Below are 26,270 nucleotides of genomic sequence, written 5' to 3'. Positions count from 1 at the left end.
CCAGTTCTGGTGGGGACAACCCCTCCCCTGCCACCCACCTAGACTGTCCTCCTTCACGAGTCTCCAACAGTCTTCCGGCCTCGCTCCTCATAGCCCACCCTCCCAGGGACTCTCCCCCGCTCACCCATGTGCCACCTCGTGCCATCTCTCTGCCTGAAGCCCGGGTCAGACGTCAGAAGGCCTCTTTGAACCAGCCCAGTCCAGCTGAACCCCCGCCTCTGGGCCACCTAGCCAGTGGGGACAGTCACACCCCAGGCAGGTGCTGATCCTGCTGCCTGTGTCTCTCTGCAACCTTTTGTCACACCCGCACGTGAGGTCCCACACTCCGCCCTGATGACAATCCCTGTGTCAACCTCCGTGCTGGTGTGTGACAGTTGGCCTGGGCCCCCCTCCGAACAAGCCTGCGTCACCCTGTTCAGGTGACGTCCCTCCATCACACACTGTCCTTTGGGCTGGAACTCGCAAAACTTGGTCACCCCAAGGTGACCTTGGTGAGGCCACTCTGCACACTTGCTTCAGCTGGACTGGGAGTCCCACGGGGGCAGGGACGGGGTCCTCATGTCCCACGCAGAGCTGGGACACCGCCTGGTTCGCCAGGGTTTGTTTGCACTGAATTTAATCCGTCTCTGTCCCACAAAAGGGGACTCATACCCGGAAAGTTCCATAACTGCTTTCTTTATTTCTTTCCAGTGGTTCCGGGACTGACGTGACCCTGCTTTTGTCACCGTTATCAGCAAAGTGTCCCTGGAATCCGGAGGAGGTGGGGGCAGATGGAGGCATGAGGTTCCCCCCCTCCCTTGTTCTCTGCCCAACCTCTGTTGACTCACTCTCAAGCATGGAGTTTGTTTGCAGATCAAAAAAATAAAGAAAGAAAGAAAGAAAGAAAGAAAAACATATTCAGTGTAAAAAGAATTCTTCTTGTTTTCTTAAATTTTGAAAAACACCAAGAAAATGGCAAAAGTCACCCAGTGGATCACATCATCAAAAAACAAATGCAGTCACCTGATGGGTGCACTCCTTCCAGAATGTTCTCTAGAGGAAAAAAAAAAATTTTAATGAAAACAGAGGGAACTGTTTTCCGTGTTGGTCCAGCTCGGTCGCCCTGCAGTGACCTGTGGCCCAGGTTTATTTGATGAATTGCCTGTTACTGGACATTAAGCTGGCCCCACTTGGGGACGATCATAGCTAAGGACGCAGGCTGAGTCCAGCAGCTCTCTCCTCCCAATCCTCTGGCAACGCCCTTGGCAGAGCCCACGTGCCCTGGGCCCACAGTGCGGTGCCTCATGGCGTTGACCGGCTCCCGGTGCAGACAGCAGAGCCCATCACACCTGGTGGCATTGGCCACGTGGGGCGCAACGTCCTTATTTGACAGCTGAGGACACTGAGAGATAAGAGCTGGCTTATCCAAAATCAGCCCCAGGGAGTGGCCGACTCCACGTCACCAAGAGACCTTCTCCGCACTCCGTCATCTCTTTAAGATTTTACCACCGACCCCATAATCTCCATGGGACCTGGGGTGGGGTGTGGGACGCGTCGTGGGTGGGATGTGGCCGGAGTGTGGCCTCTGTCCTGCTCGGGGCAGGCCTGGCTGATCCACCCGGACGCCCAAGGCCATCATCAGCCAGTGTTCTTCCTGCCCCTCTTGTCCCCTTTGTCTCCAGCTGACTCAGTGTCCCCTGCATGAGGGACCCAAGAGCTGCGAACCTGTTCTTGGTCCCTTGGCTGCACCACGGCAGGGCCCGATCCTTGGTGCACACTGTCGCTGCGTTGTAGGGCCTAGAATGACACATGAGTTTTCAGATCCAGTTCCAGCAAAAGCTAGTGCCCATCAGGGTGCAGCCAGAAGCACCCTGCTAGGGTCAGGTGAGCAGGAAAGGCCTTTCCAAGTGGGGGACTCTGAAGCTGAGGCTTGGCAAATGAAAAGAAGCCAGCGGAGGTGGGAGAGGGGAGAATGGCAGCAGGCTCTGCATGTGCAAAGGCCCTGAGGTGGGAATGAAAGGCACAAGGGGCAAAGTGGTGAGGGATGAAGTTTGAAGGGAGAACAGCAACCAACCACGACGGGTCTCCCAGAGCCTGGTTCTCACATGAGAGCAACGGAGCCTTGGAGAGTCCTCATGGGCAGAGGAGTGGGGAGTAACGCCTTGAGAGCTAACTGGCTGTGCACAGAGCTGGACTTTAAAAGGGACCAAAGGTGGAGACAGGAGACCAGAGAAGGGGAGTGAATGAGTGAATCATGGACATCCCTCTAGGCAGAGGGCGACCCAAGGCCTACGAGGGTGAAGAGCTGGTGCTCTGAGTCACCCTCCCCGGGGCAGCGGTGGCAGCTCCCTGCAGACGCTGCCTTCTGAGTCAGGTCTCGAACGTGGCCGTAGGCTTCCCAAGTACCAAATTCTCCGAGGTGCCAAGGATCCTGTGGTCTCCTCTGTGACCTTGAGTCGGTCCCCAGTGGAGGAGGAGAGCCCGGGGGAGGAAGCCGCTCTGCTGAGGCCGCAGATGCCCCCAGAGAGCCAGGTGCCTGTGGGGCCTTGGGACTCCAGAGGCTGCCCTCCGGCTCCCGTGGGCGTCGAGGGCGGGGGCCAGTCCCTGGTGCTTGCAGACCCCAGCCCAGGCCAGGGCCGGAGGCAGGAAGCAGCGGCCGACAGGGGCCCAGACGCTGGCTCAGCCTCCAGCACCCACAGAGGGGCATTGTCCTTGGGCAGCAGCCGTGGCCAGTGGGGAGCCACCGCGGGGCGTGTGCCTCCCTGGAGATGCGTCCAAGGCGCTGGCAGGGTCCTTCAGGGGAGTCCTGGCTCCGGAGCTTCCGCCTCAGGGGCTCGGGGCCTTTGGCGGGTTCACAGACGTGGCCGGGCAACAGACGCTCTGTGCCTTGTTCCTCTTGGCAGCACCAAGCAGAGGGGACCAGCCAGGGCCGATCACACTTCCTGACCCCAGGACGTCTCCTGCCCCGTCTGGTCCCCCTGCAGATGGAGACAGGACCCAGCGATGACCACAGCCCTAAGCCACAGCAACTTGCCCTAGACAGGTCAGCCACCAGGACGAAGCTCCAACGCCAACCTGGAGCCCCGGGGAAGAGCGATGTGTGGTCAAGAGATGGGGCCTGCACGCGGCCATCCTGGTCACGTGACCTTGAGCAAGTCACTGTCATCTCTGAGCCTCATGCCCTCAGGAAAACCCAGGGCCACTGTTGGGGAGCAGTGGCACCCACCTGTAATCCCAGGGACTCCAGAGGCTGAGACAGGAGGATCCCAAGCTTCAAGGCCAGCCTCAGCAACTTAGCGGGACCTTGTCTCCAAAAGGGCTGGAGACTTTGCCCAGTGGTTAGCGCCCCTGGGTTCAGTCCTCAGCACCAAAATAAATAAATTTAAAAAGGGCTGCTGATTCCCCATCCTGTCCCTCCTCCCCCCTCCCCCTGCAGGGTGACATATGGTGCAGCGGGGCCTGGGACCAGGTGGGCAGGATGGGGCTACGGCAGGGCTGTTTACTCTGCTCCTGTGAGTTCCAGTCAAGCCTCATTTTCCTTCCACTCCACAAATCCTCACGACCTTCCTGTTGAGACGTGACGGACAAGGTCAGGTGGTGCTCAGTGCTGCAGAAAGCCGGAAAGCCCCGGTGCCAAGTGCTGTGTGGGCAGCACCTTGGTTCATGCCCTTCAGGGGCTGGGAGGAGATGCTACCATCATCCCCATTCTGTAGATGAGGTCATGGAGGCCCAGAGAGGTGAAGCACCTTGCCCAGAGATACACAGCAAAGAAGTGGCTGAAATGGGGTTTAAACATATGCTCTTAGGGTCTTAAATTAATGGAGATTGGCCGGGCGTGGTGGTGCACTCCTGTAATCCCAGCGGCTCAGGAGGCTGAGACAGGAGGATTGCAAGTTCAAAGCCAGCCTCAGCAAAGGTGCACTGCTAAGCAACTCACTCAGTAAGACCCTGTCTCTAAATAAAATACAAAATAGGGCTGGGGATGTGGCTCAGTAGTCGAGTGCCCCTGAGTTCAATCCCAGGTACCCGCCACACTGCATTCCTCTCCACACTCCAGGAGAGCTGCTAGGAGTTGCCCATTTTGCAGGTGGCAACACTGAGGCTCAGAGATGTAATTGACTGAACCCTGAGTCACACAGAATGGAAATGGTGGAGCCAGGATTTGAACCCAGTCTGGCTCATGACACCTCTGTGTCCACCATGCTGTGTAGACATCCCTAGGAGGATTTAAAAGTCAGAGTTCTTCAAATTCTGGCCCTGCCATTTGCCAACCATGGAGTCTGCCCCTCCTGGGCACAGTCAGGACGACCGACCCCAGATGGAGCTGAGGCCCCACCAATGTAACAAACGTAGAACTGGGGGTGGCACTTGTCCCGTCCAAGGTGCTCATTCCTTGTCACTGTTACTGTTCTCATCATGTCCCATGGGGGTGACTGCCTGGGCTAGCTGCTGCATGTGCCCCAGTCCCACCCCCCACCCCCCACGCCAGCTGGGACCCTCCTTTCTCCGGTCTCAGGAGGCTGGAGGCCGGAGGCTGCGTCTGGGAAGGGCTCCACTTGACCAAGAGCCACAAATATTTACCTTGGAGACCTTGGCCCAGCCAGGCGCCTCCGCCCACACTCCCAGGGTGGCCTCTGGGGCTGGACGTGCAGGATATAAGCCTAGATCTCCAGTCCCACTGCCCAGGACAGGAGAGGACGGGCAGAGCACCCGGCGTGTCCAGGTACAGGGCAGGGCAGGGCTGCAGGCCCCGCTGCAGGGTAGTTCTGCTCTGGGGACGCCATTGGGGTCAGTTCAGGATGGACGACAGGCGTGGCCACTCAGTCAGGGGGACCCTCCAAGGGTGAGGGCCAGGGGCAGAGAGGTGCCAGCTCCCTGGTTCTGAAGGCCAGAGGGCCGGGATAAGGGGAGGGGACAGTCTGAGGGGTCTCTGTGACACAAACCTGCCCTGCACACCCAGTGCTCTGAGCCCGAGCTGTGCAGGGGTGACAGGAGGACAGAGGAGGACCAGGCAGAGAGCCCAGGGATGCCCGGTGTGGCCAACGCAGGCTCCAGAGGCCAGGGACGGGGCGTGGGGAGGTCAGAGAGGGCTTCCTGGAGGAGGTGGCGTGGCCCTCGCTAGGAGGAGAGCAGGGCCTTCCTGCCGGGGATGTGGCGTGGCCGGGGCTCCTGGGCAGAGCAGCACGCCTGCAGTCCCCTCTGTCCTCTGGCCCCGACTGCGAGCCGCTCCTTCCGACGCCACTATCAGCAGTAAGCACCATCGTCCCCTTCCTCGTCGTAGCTGCATTTATTAAACCCTTGTCTCTGCCGAGCCTCGAGGTGTGTGTACCACGGTTTCCCCATTTCACAGCCGAGCACCCTGGGAGGTGCAGAGAGGGCAAGTTGCCCGTCCACCATCACAGAGCGGGGTGGAGGCAGACCTCCTTCGTGGGCCTGGCTCTGAAGGCCAAAGGGCAGGGGGTCCCCTGCATCCGGGGCTCCTGACGCTCAGGATGGCCCTGTGGCTCACAGGGGACCCGCCAGCCCAGAGCTCCTCAGCACTGGAGGCTCAGAATCCTGGTCCTCCCAGGGTCCCCAAGTGCCCGTCAGTGGGCGGCTGGCTGAGTGCGGGCTCTGTGCTGGGCCCGGGGACGCGGTGGGGAGCAGCAGCCCAAGGCCTCCCTGCCGAGCTCAGGGCCTGGTCAGGGGGCAGGGTCAGAGCAGGACGTCTCAGAAGAGCCCCGCTTCCCAGGCCACAGCACCCTGTGCCACCCAGATGCCACCTTTGTCTTTGGCAACAAGAGCACATACGCTGAGCCAGCCAAGGGCTTGGGCCTCTGGGTCTGCAGGGCGCCTCTGTCCCAGCAGGACTGTCCACAGGGGGCTCCGATGGGCTGTGGGGCAGAGCAGGCTGAGAGCTGAGAGCTCAGGTGACAGGCGCCAGCCCGCTGTATCAAGGAGGGCACAGAACACCCATAGCTCCTCTCCCTTGCCCACAGCCCCTCTCCCTTGCCCACAGCCCCTGTGTCTGCCTGTCTGTCTGTCTGTTCCTCTCCGTCTCTCCCTGGCTCCACAAAGCCACCCACCCCCTCCTGGGTCCCCTCGCCATTACACATTAAGAAGGTGACCTTCTGGGCAGGCTTTACAGGATGGATAAGAGCCCACCAGGCAGATCTGGAAGGAGCCAATCCCTCTGGGAAGAATTAGAGCACAGGCTTGGACACAGGCAGAAACGGAACATTCTGGAACTGCCAGGCCGGGCAGCTTGGAGGGGCTGGAGTGTGATGGAGTGAGAAGAGACAAGCAGGGTCCGGGGGCCTCGGGGGCTGACCGCAGAGGGCTCTGAGTGCCGGACTGACGGGCCGGGCCGGGGGTGGCCAGAGGGCTTCGCCCTGACCGTCGCTGGGGGGTTTCTGTAAGGAAATAACACACATCCCCACGCGCTCACCGTGGCCTCCCTCCCTCCGTCCTGCGGGCTGGGGACGGTGCCCACTGCAGGCAGGTGGACTCTCCACGGCCACATGACACTGCCCAGCGAGGGGCCGCTCCTGGCCACGCTCCCCAGGTTGGTGGGCATCGCAGACCTGCCCTGGGCCTCCTGCCCTACTTGGAGGGCTCTCTGTCCCCCCAGGCTCTGCCACCTGCCACAACTACACCTGGGAAGATGACCGTGCAGTGGACCGCCACCCTTCTCTGTGGCTTGCTGGCTGCCACCTTGGCTCAAGCCACCTTCAGCGCCCCCGCAGTCCTCAACCTGGGCCCAGACGTCATCAAAGAAAGTAAGTCTCAGCCGAGCCTCTTGCGGCCACCAGGAGGTGGGGACAGGTGGAGCAGACTCCAGGAGGGGCCTGGCCTCCCCGAGGGAACAGGACCTGGGGTGTGAGAGGGCCAGCACTGGAGGTCCCCGCTGCCTCCGGTCTCCAGAGCCCCCTGTGCCAGGTCCCCTTCTCAAAGCCCACTGTGCTGGGGCCCTGTGACCTGCAGAAGGGACATGTGGCCACTGTGTGCTGTGATCCTGCTCCCGCCCTGCCCTGGCCTGGGACCCCTGACATCAGGGTACCCTCCCTGGCAGGCCCAGTACCCCAGCCCTCGACCAACGGCCCCAACAGGAAACCTGGAGGCCTGGGGTCCCCACATGGCCTTGTCACTCTCCAGCTCTGTGACCTGGGCACGTCCCTGAGCCTTGACTTCCTCTCTGGAAACAGATAGGAGGCCGCCGTCACGGGTGTCATGGACACCCGAGAGCACTCTTCCCATGCCATGGATCTGTCCTGCACGCGGGAGAGGGGGGTGCCTTTGGCAAAACCCTCCACACAGGGACAGAGTGAGGCCACAGCCCCACAGTGTGGCCCCAGAGAGGGGTGTCATCAGCTTCAGAGGGTCACCCGAAGCTCTCGGGGACCAGAGCAGTCCATGGAGCTGAGCCAGGGCCGGTGGCTGGATCCGAGGGGTGTGGGGAGCAGAGAGCCGGGGACGGGCGTAGGGAGGGGACGCCTGGGTCGGGCTGCGGAGGCCCAGGCACAGCCCTGACCAGGAGGGGCCTGGAGTGGGCGGTCACGGCCAGAACCCAGGAGCTGACTGCGCCTGGAGGGTCTGAGAGGAGACCCCGGGATCTCTGCAGGACAAGAGGGAGGAAGCTGGGGAGGAGGACACGGCCCAGGACGGCCGACCCGTGTCCACTGCGGGGCCTAGAACTCGGTCCTGCCGGGCAACTGTTAGTAGGGGCCAAGCAGCGGACAGAGCCATGCCCACACCCCAACAGGTGGATGAGAGCAGGACTACCGGGGGACGGAGGGATGGGGACAGGCTAAGAGAGAGAGAGAGAGCCTAGAGGGTACTCAGGGACCAAGGGGACCCAAGGACAGAACGAAGGCAGAGCAGGGCGCCCCCAGACCTCGATGGAACAGTATAGTTGAGGCACACTGGACTGTCCCCAGCCAGTGCTGCTCACAGCTGGCCACCGGAGGCTAACAGGCACAGAGCCACCCAGGGCCCCACGACATTCTCTGGAAGCTTCGGCTGGAGGAAGCGGGTCACAGGGAACCCCTGGGAGGCCATCTCTGGGACACGGCCTGCAAGCTCCCCAGGTGCCCACAGAACTCACCCCCAACCCTCAGCAGTGCTGACCATGGCCCAGTGCCACTAGGCAGTGCCACCACAGGGTGGGGGGGGAGGTTATGCCCCAACCAAATGTCCTGGGGCTGCTAGCAAGAGAGCCTGGAGGGACCAGAACCGGGGCCCTGAACCGAGGCCCCTGCTCCTGGTTCTCCCTCCCGCTGCTCAGCCCCTGAGGGGCTTTGGCCCACAGGCCCTGGGACACAGATGCCAGCATCGTAAGCACCTGTGGGCGGCCAAACTGCCCCAGCGGGGCCTCTGGTCCCCCTGCCTCTCGTGCTGGATGCCCTGGCCAAGGCCCCCGGCAGAGCCTGGGGTCTGAGTGGCCCACCTCCCCTCGCCTCACTCCTCATGGTGAGTCCCCATCCTCAAGGCCACAGCTGCCCAGGTCAGAGTGGGGGTGGTCACACCCTCACCCGACGTCAGGATCTGAGGAGCCCCGAGTGACAGCCCTCCCTGGCCTGGAGCCCCCCCAGCCACCCTGAGTTTGGATGTGCCCCCAGGGCTGACTCAGAAGCTGAAGTATCAGGAGGCCACCACCATACTCCAGCAGCTGCCGCTGCTCAGCGCCATGCGGGAGGAGTCCTCCCGGGGCCTGCTGAGCGGCCTCATGGACACCATCATGAAGCATGTCGTCTGGTAAGTGGAGCCGGACGCCGGCCACTCCTCCCACGCCCCTGCCCGCAGGACTACCAGGGGGTCGAGGAAAGGGGACAGGCTAAGAAGAGAGAGCCTAGAGGGTGCCCGCTCAGCTGAGGGTCCACACCCCCAGGCCACACTGACCCTGCGTCCCCCACTTCAGAGAGCGGATGGGACCAGTCCCTCCCTCCAGGGGCTCCCAGAGCAGCCAGAGGTGGCACAGAGAGGGACGCAGGAACCCTGAGAGGGTGACTCCAGAAGAAGAGGGCCTGGGAGGGGAGAATGAAGGGACGAGGGGACGCCTCCCAGCGGAGGGGACAGCTGAGCCAAAGACCTGAAGAAAGTGGCCTTCCAGGAAGGGGGACCAGCCTGGGCAAAGGCATGAGTGGGGACAGCAGAGCAGAATGGCTGAGGTCACAGCAAGGAGCAAGAGTCCACAGGACCAGGTCCCAGGGAGTCTTAAGGGTCCGCCAAGAAGCGGAGAGTCACCTCCTAAAGGGCGAGGAGCCATCGCAGAGTGCGGCAAACACGGGTGGAGGACCGTGATGGGCAAGACCAGGCTGGAGAGGAGCCACTGGACAGGGCCTGGGATCCGGTCACTGGCCATGCACCCAGGGAAGACAGGACAGACGGAGAGGGAGCAGGCTTGGGGACGGCACTCAGCTGAGCATGATTCTTACTTCTCGCGAATCCCATCCAGGCTGAAGGTTACTTCCGCTGCCATCACCCAGCTGCAGATCCAACCCTCAGACCAGGACCAGGAGCTAGTAATCAAGATCCCCCTGGACATGGTAGCTGGATTCAACACGTGAGTGACCCCTCAGTCAGGCAGTGGGCCTGACTGGTTGGTCCACTCAGTCTCCTCCCCCATGCAAGTATCTAAAAAAGATAGTCCCTAGAAGAGCAACTGCAAAGGTCCTGAGGCAGGGATATACTCATCTTGTCCAAAGAATGGCAAAGAGAAGGGTTGCAGCAGGGAGAGGGGCCAGAGATGAGGTCGACAGGCAACTGAGGCCAGATTATGCCAAGATTCAGGGGCCAAGATAAGGCCTTGGCTTTCACTGAGATGCATAGGAGCCATGGAGGGTCTCAGCCCAGGAGGGGCAGGACATGGCCGAACATTCCTAATGCATCTTTCTGCAGACTATGGGGAAAGCAGACTGTGTGGGGGCAAAAGTGGAGGCAGGGAGGCCACCTAGAAGATACCACAACAGCTCAGGAGGGGATGGTGGTGGCTTAGACCAGGCCCAGTCAGGATGGCACTCAGGCCTTGGTGCTGCCGCCCCCAGGCCCCTGGTCAAGACCATTGTGGAGATGCACATGCAGTCTGAGGTGGAAGCCCGCATCAGAGTGGACAGCGAGCAGGTGGGCCCCTCAGCCCTCGTCCTCAGCGACTGCTTCAATAGACAGGGCAGCCTGCGCATCAGCCTGCTCCACAAGTGAGTCTCTAGCCACGCCGGCTCCCCTAGACCCCGAGGGAGGCCAGGCCGTGGCCTGCTTCCATTTAAAGATGGGGAACACGAGGCTTAGAGAAAGAAGGGGACGGGTCCCTTCTGGTTCCTGACCTGGGGCTCCTCCCAGGGAATCTGGGCTGGGGCTCAGCGGTAGAGCGCTCGCCTGGCATGCATGAGGCTCTTCCTTCCTCCCTGGACTCTAGGGAGGTGCTTTCTAGCAGGAGAGAGGTGAACCTCCCTGACCCTTCCTGATCTCCCGACTCTCCTCTCCCCAAGGATCTCCTTCTGGGTCAGCCCCTTAGTGGATAAAGTCACCAGCCTCCTGATGCCAGCCCTGCCCAAACTGGTGAAGACCCAGGTGAGTGGCATCTGGCCTCTCTGGACTATGAAGGATGCGCCCCCTGTGGGACTAGGGTGGAACTGCAAGCTGGTGCCAAGGGGTTGAATAATTCCTTCAGTAAAGCTCAAGGGCAATGGATTGGACACTGGCCCAGCTGGCCCAGGGCAGTCAAGGAAATGGAGCAGCCGGGAGGCCTTGATCAGTGTTGTGCTGATAAATTGTTTAACGATTTTCCCTGGAGGAGTTGAGGGGAGCCCTGATCTTCCTGATTTATCTGCTGGTGTAAATCCTCCCTCCTTTTAAACTACCAATGTGACGTCACTGAGCAGAGCTGGGGAGAGATACACAGTGGCACATTTCCTCCAGAGAGCTAAAACAGAGGCAGCCTCAAGGGCAACAAATAATTGAAAAAGATAGCAGAACTCCTAGGGAATCGTGAGATTTAAAACTGTATTCTGTTCTTTTTTTTCGGGGAGAGAGTACTGGAGATTAAACCCAGGGCACTCAACCACTGGAGACTAAACCCAAGCCACATCAACAAGCCCTTTGTATTTATTTAGAGACAGGGTCTTGCTGAGTTGCTTAGGGCCTTGCTGAGTTGCTGAGGCTGGCTTTGAACTCGCGAACCTCCTGCCTCAGCCTCCCGAGCCGCTGGGCACCTTGACAACCAGTTGATTTTTTTTTTTATAAGACCTTTTTAATTGAAAAGAGGGTATAATAGCTAAGGCGATTTGGGGAGAGAAATACCCATAATCCTCCCACTCTCGCCAGCCTCAGCAATTAGTGAGACCCTAAGCAACTTGGCAAGACCCTGTCTTATAATAAAAAATTTAAAAGGGCTGGGGATGTGGCTCAGTGGTTAAGTGTCCCTGGGTTCAATCCCTGGTACCAAAGAAAGAAAGAAACAACCCTGGTTCTGTGAATGCAAGCTACTTTCTGCAGTATCTTATTGGAAGAGGGTGAGGAGGGAAAGAGGCAGGAGATGGGAGGTTTTGAACTCGAGTTAATATAAATGTGCAGCATCAAAGTCAAGGCCAAGGTCTGCTGTTGTTAGAATTTTGAGGCTCCTATTTGTTAGCAAAGGTACGTACCCAGGGAGGGTTTTGAAGGGAACGTGAAAGTGAATAATTTCATATGATTGTCTTTTCTTATGTGAGGTTTTTTTTAAGCCCTTTATTTTTCTATGCAAAGGCAGGAATTCCTTTCCCCACACTCATTTATCTATTTACTTATAGCTGTACATACTGGTGGGGTTTGATGGGAGGTATTTGTACCTGCCCACAGTACAACAATGTAATCTGCCCAGTATCAGTCCCCAGCAGGTCCCCATCTCTCCCCTCCTCCCACGCTCTGGTCCCTTTCTTCTCTTCCACTGATCTCCCGTAGATTTTTAGGAGATCCTCCGACCCCCACTTTTTTCCTTTCTCCTCTTGAGCTTCCACATATGGGAGAAAAACCTGCGACCCTTGACCTTCTAAATTTGGCTTATTTCACTTAACACAGTGGTTTCAAGTTCCATCCATGTTCCTGTAAATGACCTAATTTCATTTTGCTTTTTGGCTGAACAGAATCCCACTGCACACGTAGACCACATCTGCTTGACCCTTCTCCCACTGAGGGACACCTAGGCCGGTCCGCAGTTCGCTACTGTGAACCCGCTGCTGTAACCGCAGGTGGCGTGGACCACCAGAGCAGGCGACTTTGATTCTTTAGATGAATGCCAAGAAGTGGTGTAGCTGGGGCCTAGGGTGGTTCCAGGGGCAGGAAATTCTTCAAGTGGGGCCCAGGTGCAAATTTTCTCCCAGCCTCGGGGGAGGGGGGGGAAATGTAACTAATCCAGCATTATATTTTAAAATCCAAGAATATTTTCCTCAAATTTCCCATTTAATACCTAAAAACATAGAAAAGATGGCAAGAACTTGGAATTATAAAATGCTCTTTGCATGGGACCTGTCTGTGGCTCAGGGGAAAAGCCAAGTGTGGGAAACCTCCCGTTTATCACCGTGGTTTCCCACGTAATTCGCTGGCTCTGCCATGAGGGTCCCGTCAAGATTTTCTTTGGCATGAAGGGAGAGTCAGCAGGTGAGTGCGTGGAGGGGCTCATCTGGAAAATGCAGAAGCCCTTTTCCATGTAGACCAGAGGCTCTCAGCCTTGCCTGCACCTCAGAGCCATCCGAAGGGTTAAATTTGGGGGGGTGACTGGCCCCGCCCCTATTCAGATGCAATTGGCTTGGACCCTGTGTCCTAGAGGACTCTACTGTGCAGCCAGGGTTGAGACAGACTCATGACATGAATTGTGGAATTATAGGAGAAAATGCAGAGGAGGCCAGAGACAGCGGATCCCCTGCTCTTCACGGGAAAGGTATCCCCAGATTACATGCTGGGGAGTCTCTCAGCCGATTCCTCCTAGGTTCTGGGTTGGTAAAAGCAGACAGGAACAGGGAATAGTGATGCATAGAAAAAGTTACCATTTCCCCAAGTGCACTGTGGGCTGGGAGTGGTGCACATGACTATACTCCCAGCAACTCAGGAGGCTGAGGCAGGAGGATTACAAGGTGGAGTCCAGCCTCAACAAGTAAGCAAGAATCTCACTGTCTCAAAATAAAAAAGACTGAGATGTAGCTCAGTGGTAAAGCACCCCTCCCTGGGTTAATCCCCAGTACCAAAAATAAAAGTAAGAAAGCCCTCAGTCAAAATGCACTCATTCCTGGAAAGTATTAAGAAATGATTAACTAGGACAATGGTACCTAAAATAAAATGACCTCAGCAATCTTGGAGCACCATCCAGAAAACAGGATGCCTCGGGGCAGGAAACAGGCCTTTGGGTCCCACAAGCTGGCAAGTCAAATATCCAGCCCCCTTAAGCAGAATAGGAGAGGCAGGGGCCTCAACTTGGTCCCACCAACACTCGCGCTGGGTCACACTGTCATGGGGGCTGAGGTGTTCCAGAAGGTACTTGGCGAGGATCTATTCTGTGAATAACCAAATTGTTTACTTCCTTTAAGGAAAACCTGTGAATGAGACAAGGTGCTCTGGGAGGGGAGCTGGACTGCCAGGCACACCAAGACACAGGGCAAAGGTCATAACACTGCCAAGGGTCCCAGGTGGCTCAGGGCCCTGCAGTGGATTCTGAGCAGCAGGGAAGGCTGGGGAGTGGAGAACCAGGTGGCTATGGGGCTGGATTCTGCCTCCCGGCTGAAGGAGCCCGTTTTGCTCTTACAGCTGTGTCCTGTGATCCAGGCAGCCTTCAAGGACATGTTCCAAGACTTCCTGAAGCTGGTGAGGGGTAGGTGCCCGGCTCCCTCCCCTAACTTTTCCCTGACCTAGGTGGGTGGCCTCCAGGCTCTGCCTTCACCAGGCCTCCCCAGGCCAACCGGTAGAGGACCAGCAGGGAGGAATCCATGACTCAGCAAGGTTCTAGGGAGGCCTGTGGGACCCCTGATGAACCCAAGTTCAAATCTCTGCTCTTCCATGACCTTGGGGATGTCCACCTACTTATCCTCAGTCCTCCATCTGTAAAATGGAGCTTACATTCCCTACTTCATAGGACTGTAGGTGAGAATTAAAAGTTTACTGAAGGTTCCCAGAACATAGCAGGTGCCGGGCTTGGCACCCAGAGGGACTCACAAGTCTGGCTGAGTGACAGATGGATTGATCGGAGGGGAGGGGGGGCGGGTGGATAACACAGCGACCACCGTGTGCTACTAGAGAAGGGGAACAGGGAGGAGCCAAGACAGGCACCAGGGAGGGCGGTCACCCCTCCTGCCCGAGAGCAGAGTTGGGGGGACGGGGCTTCTGCCCACCCCCATCCCGAAGTCGGCCCCGCTCAGTCCCCTCGGAGTGGGAATTGACAGGCAAGAAGAAAATTCTAGCACCTGGGATCTAAAGAGGCCCCTTCAAAGGGCGGCAGGGAGCCCTGGGCGAGGAGATGGCGCTTTGACGCCAGAGGCCATCGGCTGAGGGACCGGCCGCGGGCGGCTGCTCTCCCTCGGCCGGGAGTCGCCCCACTTCGCACACGAGGGAACCGAGGCTCAGGGCAATAAGGTCGTTTGTCCTGCCCCCAGGGGAAACCGGCGACAGGGGGGAGCTGGAACCCGATTCTTCCCATTGCCAGCGGGTGTGATTCAGTTTGGGTGGTTACTCCTTAGATCCCGCTTTACCAGGAGGACACGGGGCGGGGCTGGGGCGGGGCTGGGGCGGGGCTGGGGCGGGGCTGGGGCGGGGCTGGGGCGGGGCTGGGGCGGGGCTGGGGCGGGGCTGGGGCGGGGCTGGGGCGGGGCTGGGGCGGGGCTCCGTGCGGGCGCGAGGCCTGGCGCCACGGGAAAGAAAACGGGAGGACGGACAGAGGGCCCTTCAGAGGCGGGAAGAGACCGATTCACCCGAGCTCAGACCCGAGTCTGTGTGGCTCCTGGCTCCCATGGTCAGAGTCAAGGTCAGGGATCCCCGGGGGCAGATGAGACGCCACCGCCACCTGGTGGCCATGTGGGGCATCCCGAGACGAACGCCGGTGACCTGGTGTCCAGCTGCGCCCTGGACGGCGCTGGGTACCGTCCGGTGGGAGAGCAGAGAGTTCTAAGCAGCAGTTCAGGTTTGATAAGACAGACTGGATCCAAAGCTGCTCCCAGGACGACCGGGCACTTCGTGTCGCTTCTCTGTGCCTTGTTTCCCCTTCTGTAAACGGCGGTAGTAACAGGACCCACCTCCTCAGGTGACCATGGGGATGACAGTTGACAGGTTTACAGGGTTAACACTGGCACCGCACCCCGCCCAGTGCTCCCCCTCACAGATCTCTCTTCTCCCCGAGCAGTGCCCATCCCCCTGAGCCCGGGAGGCCTGCTGTTTGACCTTCTGTCTTCCGACATCAAGGGCAATGTCATCCAGCTCAACCTGCAGGTGAGCGTCACGGAACCTCAGAGTAAACCGGGACCTTACTACTCTGCCCTGACCACCCAGGGTCAGACCGCTGGGGGAGAAGACCCTGCTCACTCTCAGGGCACACGGCGGCCTGGTTTAGAAGTCACAGCAGCCTGAACAGGATTCTGAGGGAGAGGACCAGGAGGGGAACCTAAGGACCAGACACAGAATATGCACCCAGGAGCACTCCCGACCCTGACCCTGAACAGTCCTGCCCATCTCGGGACCTCTGGCAACATTGAAACCAGAGCTCAGAGTAGAGAGGCATCCTGGAAGATCACACAGACCTAAGTTTCCCAGCTCCGTGACTTCCTGGCTGTGTGATATTGGGCAAGTTTCTTCACCTCTGAACCTCAGTTTCCTTAGCTGTAAAGGTAAATACTAATAGTCACTGAGGAGAGAATAAAATGAGACCACAGAGGACCTGACAGGAAGTTCCCAGTAACTGTCCTCTAAAAAAATGGAGCTGCACACCCATCTGGGGGTGGACTCCCTGAAGGGTAAGGCTAACTGGGGTAAATCCCGAATAGTTCTGAGGAATCCTTTGGAGAATTGCAGCATCCAATATTTCCACCCATTTTGTTGCAATTTTGAGTTATCCCCTCATTGAAAGGATTTGAGGTGTCTGAGAAGTTGAAATATGTGAAAAATAAGATATTCCAATTGAAAGGCATGGCACTACATGCTTAAAGTCCCAGCTACTTGGGAGGCTGAGGCAGGAGGATCACTTGAACCCCATAGTTCAGGGCCAGCCTAGGCATAGAACAAGACCCCAACTCTTAAATTAAAACAAAATCCAGAGATCATTCAGGTGGCATAGATATTGCCAGACCCCTGGCATAACTCAATGTCTACAGCAAGGCACTGAATTCCAAGCTAAGATTCCTGACAACAGATGCAAAAAGGGAAACAGGCTGAATGGTGTCTGAGTCCATTTTGTGTTGTGATAACAAGCACCTGAGACTGAATAATTTATAAACCCTTTAAGTTTATTTTTACACATGGTCTGGAAACTGGGAAGTCCTAGGGCATGGTGTCAGCATCCGGCAAGGGCTTTCAAGCTTGCATCACTCCATGGAGGAAAGCAGAAGGGCAAGACAGCAAAAGCAACAGAGGGCCAAGTTCACTTCCATCACAGCCCGCGCTGGTGAAAACATCAGTAACCCATCAGTCGTGACCTAATCGCCTTGTAGGGCCCTGCCTCTCAATCCTGTTGCCCTGGAGATTGTTTCCGACACATGAACTTTGGGGGACACATTTGAGTCACAGCAGTGTCATTTCCTGCCAGGTTGTCATTGGGTGAGCTGTGCAGTTCAGGTTCCCAACTCCCTCCTGCTCCGTGTCTTCTCAGGCCAAGCTGCTGGACTCCCAGAGCAAGGTGACCAACTGGCTCAATGACTCTTCGGTGTCCCTGGCGATGCACCCCCTGGACTTCGCCCCGTTCAGCTTCGTCATGAGGCAGGATGTCCTGAATGCGGTGGTGGCTGTTCTGCTCCCTCCGGATAAACTCACGGTCCTGTTGGACTACGTGGTAAGCCTGGGTGGGGACGGAGCTGGGGCCCCTGCCACGGCAGCGTCTGCTGGACCTCAGGGGATGCGAGGCTCCCTGGCCCCGACAGGTGTGGTCGTATCCCTCCCTCTGACCTCCAGCTCCGAGCGGGAAACCTCTGTGACATGGGGCTCTGGCCTGGAGTCTGAAGCACGTATTTCCTCTACCAAACAGTCCTGGGGGGGCGAAGGGCACTGTAGCTCTGAGTAGTCCAGGGACAGCGGTTCTGCCGCTGTTCCCCACTATGTGACCTGTGGCGGACTTCCCTGACGGATCTGGCCCTCCTGGCCACCGAGCCCAGATGCCACCTTGGGATCAGCATAGAAGGCTGGAGCCCGGCCGCGGCCACCTCCTCGGCGGAGCTGCTGGGGAAGCCGAGGTCCAGAGGGAAAGGCTGGGCTGAGTTCTGGAGGGGGCAGGTCCTGCTCTGTGGACAGAGGACACATACCAAGTCCTCAGGGTCCACGCTCGGGATTCGGGGCTGGGACAGTGAACAGATGGTCAGTGGTCACTAGCGATCACATTTGTGGCTGCAGCAAGCACTGGAGTCACTCTTGTGCGTCTTCTGGGAGCGAGGAGTGGCCGGCAGAGCCCAGCCACCACCAACCACGGCCGGAAGGTCACCAGGGACCCCAGGCCCCAGGGCGGCTGACCCAGGGGATATTTTTGCACCACTGACAGACACGTGTCCTGGGCCCAGGGCCCACCCAGCTTCTGAGGGGTTCTGGGACACCTTCCTCCCAGCAGTAGGGTGCAGCCCACCGCCCTGGCTTCCTCTCGTCCACAGCTCCCTGACCTGGCCAAGGAGCTGAAGTCGAGCATCAAGGAGATCAGTGAACAGGTGGGTCCATCACACCTGCAGCCCCGTGGGTCTCGCTGCCAGAGGCTTCCAGAGATTACTGTCGTCTTTCCACCACTGGGGACGCTCACGACAGACCCCAGGCCCCCGGAGGGTTCTATCTAGTCAGGCCGTTTAGGTCAAATGATCACACAGAGTTTCATCCCTGTGCACCTGAAGGGCGGGGGCTGGGGCCTCGAGAGGCCCTCGGAGGTCCCACGCTGTCCGCTGTCCTTCCAGGCTGCAGAGAAGCTGGACCGCACCCAGCTGGTGAAGTTCCAGACTCGCAAGACCCCCCAGCTGCTGCTGAGCCAGGACGGCGCCCAGGCAGCCCAGATGATCGTGTTGGACCTGTTTCCCACCAATAAAGCCCAACGGCCGCTCTTCACCCTGGGCATCGTGAGTGTGGTTGTGTGTGGCACGGGTGGCAACCTGGGGCTCTCCTGTTCACCACTCTTGTCACCCGGAGGGGCAGCTCTGAACCAAGAGTCAGGAGCTTTGGGGACCCAACTCTGACCTTGTGACTTTATTAGTCAGGGATCTTTGGACAGAAACTCAACTCACATGCACAAAAAAGAGTTGTATTCACTCATATAACTGAAAGGTCCAGAAGGGATTGGCTTCAGGAATAGCTGGATCCAGGTGCTCAAACAATTTCGTCTTCATCTGTGCTGCCTCCAGCCTCAGGCAGACTGTCTGCTCGTGGAAGCACCCCCAGCTGCCTCAGGCCCCTATCAACTTCCCAGTCCCAGCAGGAGGAACTTCTCTTTCCCAGTAGCTCCAGCAAATGTCTCAGGGATGAGTCTCATTGGCTGAGCATAGGTCATGTACCTGTGGCGTCTGGAAAATGAAATATGGAAATTTTCTGATGTGGAGCGCACACCAGCTGGGGATTGGAAGTTGACTCCATCTACACCGCACGGAGAGAGGGAAGGATAAGTCCTCTCCCGATGTCTAAACAGGAGTAAACGATCTCCAAGGAAGTTTTTTTTTTTTTTTTTTTTTTTTTTGGTACCGGGGATTGGACTCAGGGGCACTCACCCACTGAGCCCCATCCCCAGCCCTATTTTGTATTTTATTTAGTGTCAGGGTCTTACTGAGTAGCTTAGCGCCTCGCTGTTGCTGAGGCCGGCTTTGAACTCGTGATCCTCCTGCCTCAGCCTCCTGAGCCGCTGGGATTACAGGTGTGCACACTGGGCCTGGCTCCAAGGAAGTTCTTAACTGATGTCGTCAGCAGCCCCAGCAGTTCAGATCTCAGACACCTCCTATTGGCACATGGGGGGCGCTGGGGGGACGTGGGGGTGGGGTCATGGAAGGACAAGCCCAGCAGGAGGCCCCAGGAGCAGGTAATTTATTGAAGGAAGCAGATCAGGGCAGGGGAGGGTCTGAGCAAAGATGAGTCTCAGCTGGAGAGTCCACGGCTTGACCCCAGAAGGGGCATGGATGGCAGCACGCTGAGTCCCACTGAGGCCAGAAGGCAGCCTTTCTCACCCGTCTTCAGTCACCACTGGCCACCAGCCCAGGGGCAGGGGTCACAGAGCCTCCCAGCAAGGCACCTCCATTCAAGCAAGGGAAATGCCCCAGGGAAGGGACAGCTGTGGCCTCTAGTGGCCAACCCCCCGGGGGCAGCAAAGGTCGGAGATGAGGCAGAACTCATGGCTGGTGCTGGGCAGCGGAGACCTGTGCCCAGCTTCACAGGGAGCCGGCCAGCGCCTGGTTGTTAAAGGAAGCTCGGGTGACACTGTCCTTACAGCTGGGTCTCCGGCACAGCCTGCAGTTAGCCCGTGTCAGTGTCATTGGAAAGTCCAGAAGCGAAGCCAGTCCCAGATACGGGGCCTAAGATGTGCATCTGCCAGGTGCCATGGCGCACACCTGTGATCCCAGTGGCTCTGGAGGCTGAGGCAGGAGGATCTCAAACTCAAAGCCAGCCTCAGCCCTTTAGTGAGGCCCTCAGCAACTTGGCAAGACCCTGTCTCAAAATAAAAAATGAAAAGGGCTGGGATGGGGCTCAGTGGTTACACGTCCCTGGGTTCAATCCCTGGTACAAAAAATAGAGAGATGGGCATCAACTTGACCCCTGGCCTGGGGTGGCCTGAAGGCAAGGGGTCAGCCCTGGTCTTTGTGAAGGTCCAGGATGCGTGCCCCTAGGCCACCATGCCCGACCTGTGGATCAGCTCATTCCTGGGCCCCGGGCTCAAGTGGATGCAGGCCTGGGCCCCGTAATGGGGCTAGCGTGGCTTCTGGACAGTCCAGTGACACTAACCCTGGCTAACAGGCAGCAGGGCCTTCCTGGTCCTGTCTGTCCCCAGTTTCCTCGCCTGTGCCGTAGGGAACAGCAGGCCCAGGCAGGGTGACAGGATCAGAGGAGAGAGAAACCAAGACCCTCAAGCTTTGCTGACATTGAGCGAGGGCCCGTGCTCATCTTCGCCGTCATCCCTGAGACATGCTGTGTTGTCATCTATTGGGTGGGGACAGCGGAGACAAGTACTGTCCCGTTTCACAGATGTGGAAAGTGAGGCCCAGAGAAGGCAAACCCTCTCCCGAGGGGCCAGCCACTGAGGTCCAGACCAGGTGTGCTGGACCCCAGAGCCTCCTCGGGTCCCCCCACCCCACACCCTCTTCAGAGGGACAGAGCGTGGCTTCTCTTGTTGCAGGAAGCGAAATCAGAAGCTCAGTTTTACACTGAAGGTGACCAACTTGTGCTCAGCTTTAATAACATCAGGTGAGGTGCATCGCCGCAGAGCTCCTACAGCAGAAATGAGCGCTTCCCCCCACCCCGACTGTGGGCCTGAGTGCCCAGAGGTGGAGCTCAGTGGGTGCTGCCCAGGCTGGGCGGCGAGTGCCTTGCTGGATCTCCTGCCACCGACCACTGAATGCAGGGGACAGGGAAGGACAGGGAAGGGCCTCCCAGCAGCCTCGGGGTGAGCCGGCCCTGCTCAGGATCGGCCTGCGGGGCACCGTCCCCAGGCCTCGGGCAGCCCAGACTGGACACCTCCAAGACAGCAGCAGTGACAGCCCTTGGAGCCCAGCACAGAAGTGCCTCTGTGCCCCTGCAGTTGTCCCCCATCCCACCACCCTCCTCTGCCCTAGAGCAAGTTCAGGGCCGTGCACTGGAGCCTCGCAGGATAAACCAGGCTCGGGGCAAGTTTTGATCAGTTCTCACGAGGCTGGAGTTTATAAATTTGCTGCAACACAGACCACTTGGCCGCGCTGGGCTTGGCCTCCCTCCACAGCCACAACCCTGAACCCGGAGCAAGGGGACCTTCTAGGAGGCCTGGGCTCCCCAAGCCACCGGGGGTTCCCTGTGGGGCTCTTGTGTGTATCCTGGAGCGGCACCTGCCACTGAGGCCTGCGCCGTGCCTGGTACACAGCAGGTGCTCAGTAAGTAGCCAGTGGCCGCACGACTGGGGTTCCCGGGGTCACCTCACGGGCATCTTTTGTTGCAGCGCCGAGCGGATCAAACTGATGAACTCGGACATTAAACTATTCAACGTAAGTATCCACAGTCGTCCCCAAGGCCACAGGGGCTCCCGCCAGAATGGCCCATTCTGCAAAGAGACATTGCCCGGGACTAGCTTCAGATGAGACCCCAACAGCTCGGTACCTGCGGGTCACCTACCCAAGCCCCCAGCTCTGTGGGCGCTGGCTGGGCATCTGCTGTGTCGGCCGTGGGGACACCCCCCGCACGCTTTCCTGCAGCAGAAGTTTGACCCTGTGTCAGGAAACAAACCCCTCCACTCCCGGCCTCAAACCCTGCCGGACCCACCCCAGGAACCCGGGCAGCCCCTTCTCTCGGACCCCATTTGCCGTCGGGGTCCAGCTGCACCAGCGATCTCACACTCGCTGAATCTTCTCTGATGTTTTCTCTGATCTTTATGTTTTTTTGTTGTTTGTTTGTTTTTGTTTTTTGGTACCAGGGATCGAGCTCAGGGGCACTTGGCCACTGAGCCCCATCCCCAGCCCAATTTTATATTTTATTTAGAGACAGAGTCTCACTGAGTTTCTTGGTACCTCGCTTTTGCTGAGGCTGGCTTTGAACTCACCATCCTCCTGTCTCAGCCTCCTGAGCCTCTGGGATTACAGCCTGGGCCACCGCCCCTGGCTATTTTGTTTTTTAATAAATTTTTATTTTATTTTTTTTTAATATTTATTTTTTAGTTCTCGGCGGACACAACATCTTTGTTGGTATGTGGTGCTGAGGATCGAACCCGGGCCGCACGCATGCCAGGCGAGCGCGCTACCGCTTGAGCCACAGCCCCAGCCCTAATCAATATTTTAAAACAAGGACATTTCTATGTGCCCGTGGGGCTCTGAATTCCCTAGAAGTTAGGAACGCAGGCAAGGCAGGGCCAGGTTCCCTTGGAGCATCTGATAGAGCGGTGGATGGAGCCCCGGGTGGGGTGCACCTGACCCTCCACCTGCGGGGACCCTGGGCGGCCGAGTCCTTCCTCGTCCCGACTGTGCGGCCGCGGCATCCTCTGCAGCTCAGACTCGCAGGGGACCTGAGATTCCAGGGTCTCTGGCTCTGCCCTCACCCTGGGGCTGACCTGCACCCACCGGAATGGCCAGGAGGACCTGGGGCTCAGCCGGGGTGACGGGTCCCTTCTCTCTCGCAGCCTAAGCTTCTCAAAGACATCATCACCAAGATCCTCAACTCTGCGCTGCTGATAACCGAGAACGGTGCGTCCCTCTGCCGCCTGCTCCCCTCTCCTGTGTCCTCACCTGGGGTCCCTTTCCTCCATCTCCCACCACCTTCAGGTCCTAGTTCAAATCCCACCTCAGCCGCCCAGCCCCGCCCTTCACTAGAGCCAGTACCAGGGCGCAGGGACGGGCCTCGCAGGGCGGGCGGCGCACCCAGGTCCTGGAGCAGACTCGAGGGGCAGCAGGCCTGGGTCAAGTCCTAGCCCCTCGTGCCGGCTGCCTGGTCTCGGACAGGCTGCCCGGTTCTCCTGGGCCTCAGTCCCTGCACCAGTGCAATGGGAGAGTCAGAGCAGCTCCCTGAGGCACCAACAGGACCCTGCGTGTTGGGCAGCGGGGCCGGTTCACTGCTCGGCCTTTCCTAGCATCGCTGCTGCTGGTGCCATAGCTACGTCACCAGCAGGGGTAGCGGGAGAAAATGACCCCAAGCCCCACGTTGAGTGGGTGGGAGAGTATGTGACCTAAACCAGCATCACCATTTTAATGTCACTCTTTTTTTTTTTTTTTTTGCACCAGGGATTGAACCCAGGGGTGCCTGACCACTCTCTGAGCCACACCCCCCGGCCCTTTTTATTTTTATTTTGAGACAGGGTCTTGCTAAGTTGCATAGGGCCTCACTAAGTTGCTAAGGCTGGCCCCCAGCTTTTGATCCTCCTGCCTCAGCCTCCAGGCCTCTGGGGTTACAGGCGTGCACCAGCGCACCAGCTTTGACTTCACTTTATTAGCCGTGGATGAGGGAGCCCATGAGGGTTCTTGAGCAGGAGGATGGAGGATGTGAGGGGCTCACTTTGGGGCAACCGGAAGCTGGTGCCAGAGCCTGCTTGGCACTGCCAGGCCCACCCGTGCCCCAGCCTCTGACCACATTTATCGTTCCAGGCAAATTAAGAACTGGGATCCCCATGTTGATACCGAAGGCCTTGGGATACACGTCAGTGACGCCGTGTGTGATCAGGGTGAGTGACACGGGACTGAGGGGCTGCCCTCCAGTCCCCGCCCTGCTGGTCCCCTGTGGGGCGACCTGGGCAAGTCCCTGCCCCTCCCAGGGTCCCCCCTCTTCATCTACAGATTGACATCATTCATCCACTGCTCAGCCGTCAGTCAGCTGCCTGTGAGGGCCGAAGGCCCCGGAAATGGACCCGCCCACCCCCGTTTGTAGATACATAAGCCCATAAATATCTCACATCAGGCCAAGTAGGGAAGGGCCAAGAAGGAAAGTAGAGCAGGCTCAGAGGAGAGCGTGAGGCCAAGGAGAGAGGCTGTTTTAGATGGGATGCTCAAGAGGAAGTGGGACAGTGCGCCCTCTGGGAAGCCAGGAGGAGCATCCTGTCAGAGTGGACAGTGTGTGCAAAGGCCCTGAGGCAGAAAGGTAAGGAAGGAGGCCCAGATGTGAGGCAGCATCCAGGGTGTGTAGACCACACACAGCTCCTGTGGCCAAATGGGCTCAGCCCACGAGCATCAGGATGACGTCTGTCCTGTCCATGCCTCTGTCCCCAGTGCTGTCAGCAAGGGCTGGTACACACTAGTTGTTCCAGAAATACCTGTGAGCAAGTGACTCTCCCTGGCATTATCTGGGAGATGGGCTGTCACAGCCCTTACCCCAAACGTCACCCTTCGGCACCTCTCCTCATAACCCCTGCCTTGGACCCCAACCTCTGTATGAGCCACTATCAGTGAGGTGACCCTTTCTGTTGGCCAGCCAGCTAGCAGGCATTTATTAAGCACCAGCTGCATGTATGCACTGATCACAACAGTGGATAAAACAGTCAGAAACCTTGGCTTCTCTGAGATTTGATTCCACTCTTGAGGGAAAAATGTTGAAAACAGAATCATTAGCACTTAAGAAAATCCAGAGAGGCCTTGTCCCCACCCCTTAGTGACAAAGTGTCCATTGTAGGGCTTCAGAGGTGCTTTGCACCAAACTCTGACTCTCATTGGCCCTGATTTGCCCAAAGCCGTTGACCAGGACCACTGAATTCCGGAGTCCTTTAACCCTGGAGAAGCCACAGAGTTCAGTTCATTATTCACATTAATGTCCACATTTCCTGTCTTGCTCTGCCCGACCGTTCCCAGCCAGCAGTACCTCGATTTCCTCTCTATAGTTTCACAATGTCATGTATCTTAAAATCTAGAAAGAAGAATGAATAAAAGGACAGGCATGTCGGTCTGGGTAAGAATCCAGGTGATGAGTGGACGGTGTTCACTCTACAATTCTGCTTTACTGGATGTTTAAAATGGTTATGATAAAATCTTGGATGCCAGGCATGGTGGTGCACAACTGTAATCCCAGCAACTCAGGAGGCTGAGGCAGGAGGATCACAAGTTTGAGGCCAACCCGGGCAACTTAGTGAGGCCCTAAGCAACTTAGCAAGATCCTGTCTCAAAATAAAACATAAAAAGGGCTGGGGATGGGGCTGGGCTGGGGCTCAGTTGAACTGTGCTCACCTGGCAGGTGTGAGGCCCTGGGTTCGATCCTCAGCACCACATAAAAATGAATAAAGATATTGTGTCCAACTACAACTAAAAAAATATTTATAAATAAATAAATAAAAGGCAGGGGATGTGGCTCAGTGGCTAAGTGTCCCTGGGTTCAATCCCTGGTACCAAAAGATAAAAAATAAATCGAGCTGCCTGACCCCAGTGGGTTCACAGCCAGGAATCTACACTTTATAAAACTTCTTGGAGAGTTTTGGTGGCAGGCAGGGCTTGGGGACAGCAGTCCTATAAGACCCACTGCACGTGGACACATCCCCTGTGCGGAGACAGCTGTGCGACACAACTGTTCCCCTCTGGCCCTTCCAAGAATTCTGCAGGAGGGAGTTAGGGTCCTGTCCCCCCCGGGGCCAGCAGTCACCTCATGGAGACAAAACCAGCCCCAACCTGGGGAGGGCCGGAGGTAAAAGTAAATCAACACGTTGACTCTTCCTCTCCAATCCCAGGACGCCCTGGTGCTCGCCCCGGCCACCTCCTGGGCCCTCCCTGTCTCCCAATGAAGACGTGGATGGCGGTCGTCCAGCGCGGGCTGGTCCCCAGCTGGGAGTGTCCCTCTCCATGATCAATAAACACTTCTCTGTGACCCCTGCTGTCTGGAGTGTGACTGTCCCGCACAGGAGTCAGCCGTCCGAGCTACACCTGGGTCACGGTCAGGCACATCTGCCAGTCTGGGCAGCGCCTTAGCTGTGTCTGGGTGACATCAGTCCCCGTGATGATGGGTCAGCCGTCTTGACCACTCCCCGGGTTCAGGCGCTAGAAGGCCCCGTCTCCCCGCCTGCCCTCAACACATCTATGGTGGGCTTGTCTGGTGGGGACACACATTCTGTTGATCTTAGTGGCGTGGTGTGTCACGAGGTCCCAGAGGCAAGCGGACCAGGCTTCAAGTTCTGTTCTGGCCCCTCTTTGATCCTGAAATGTGGCTTCCCCTCTGTGAGCCTCAGTTTCCTTCTCTGTAAAATGGGGACAATCATAGTCCTGGCCTTGGAGGGTTGTGGTTCAGATTTAAATGAGAGAAAACAGTTGCACCAGGCACGGTGGCACTTGCCTGTAATCCCAGGGACTCGGGAGGCTGAGGCAGGAGGATCACAAGTAGGAGGCCAGCCCCAGCAACTTAGCAACACCCTGTCTCTAAGTAAAATATTGTAAAAGGGGGGGGTGGCGCTGGGGTGTGGCTCAACTCCCAATACCTTAAATAAAATGAATGAGAGCAAATAGTGCCAGGCCCACGGTAGGCACCAGACAGTGTCATCTGTGGGTGACGCCATCGTCACTGTT

The 26,270-nt window shown here is 57.8% G+C and overlaps 1 protein-coding gene across 1 annotated transcript; it reads left to right on the top strand.

The window, feature by feature from the left end:
- Positions 1 to 6,622: 6,622 nt before the first annotated feature.
- BPIFB1 (BPI fold containing family B member 1) lies at positions 6,623 to 25,945 on the top strand (the record flags this gene model as incomplete). Its single annotated transcript, XM_081289182.1, has 15 exons — positions 6,623 to 6,737; positions 8,577 to 8,712; positions 9,413 to 9,520; positions 10,002 to 10,151; positions 10,443 to 10,524; positions 13,729 to 13,792; positions 15,314 to 15,399; positions 16,772 to 16,951; positions 17,757 to 17,810; positions 18,048 to 18,206; positions 20,462 to 20,529; positions 21,254 to 21,299; positions 22,424 to 22,487; positions 23,382 to 23,458; positions 25,442 to 25,945. 15 exons carry the CDS (start codon positions 6,623 to 6,625, stop codon positions 25,493 to 25,495), a joined length of 1,443 nt encoding a protein of 480 aa, XP_081145308.1. The 3' UTR covers positions 25,496 to 25,945.
- Positions 25,946 to 26,270: the final 325 nt, after the last annotated feature.

Source organism: Spermophilus citellus (genome assembly GCF_964194105.1).
Source record: "Spermophilus citellus genome assembly, chromosome: 4".
In the NCBI taxonomy this organism is placed as follows: Eukaryota; Metazoa; Chordata; class Mammalia; order Rodentia; family Sciuridae; genus Spermophilus; species Spermophilus citellus.
Note: the sequence above shows the minus strand (reverse complement) of the source record. Positions and strands in the feature narration are given on the sequence as shown.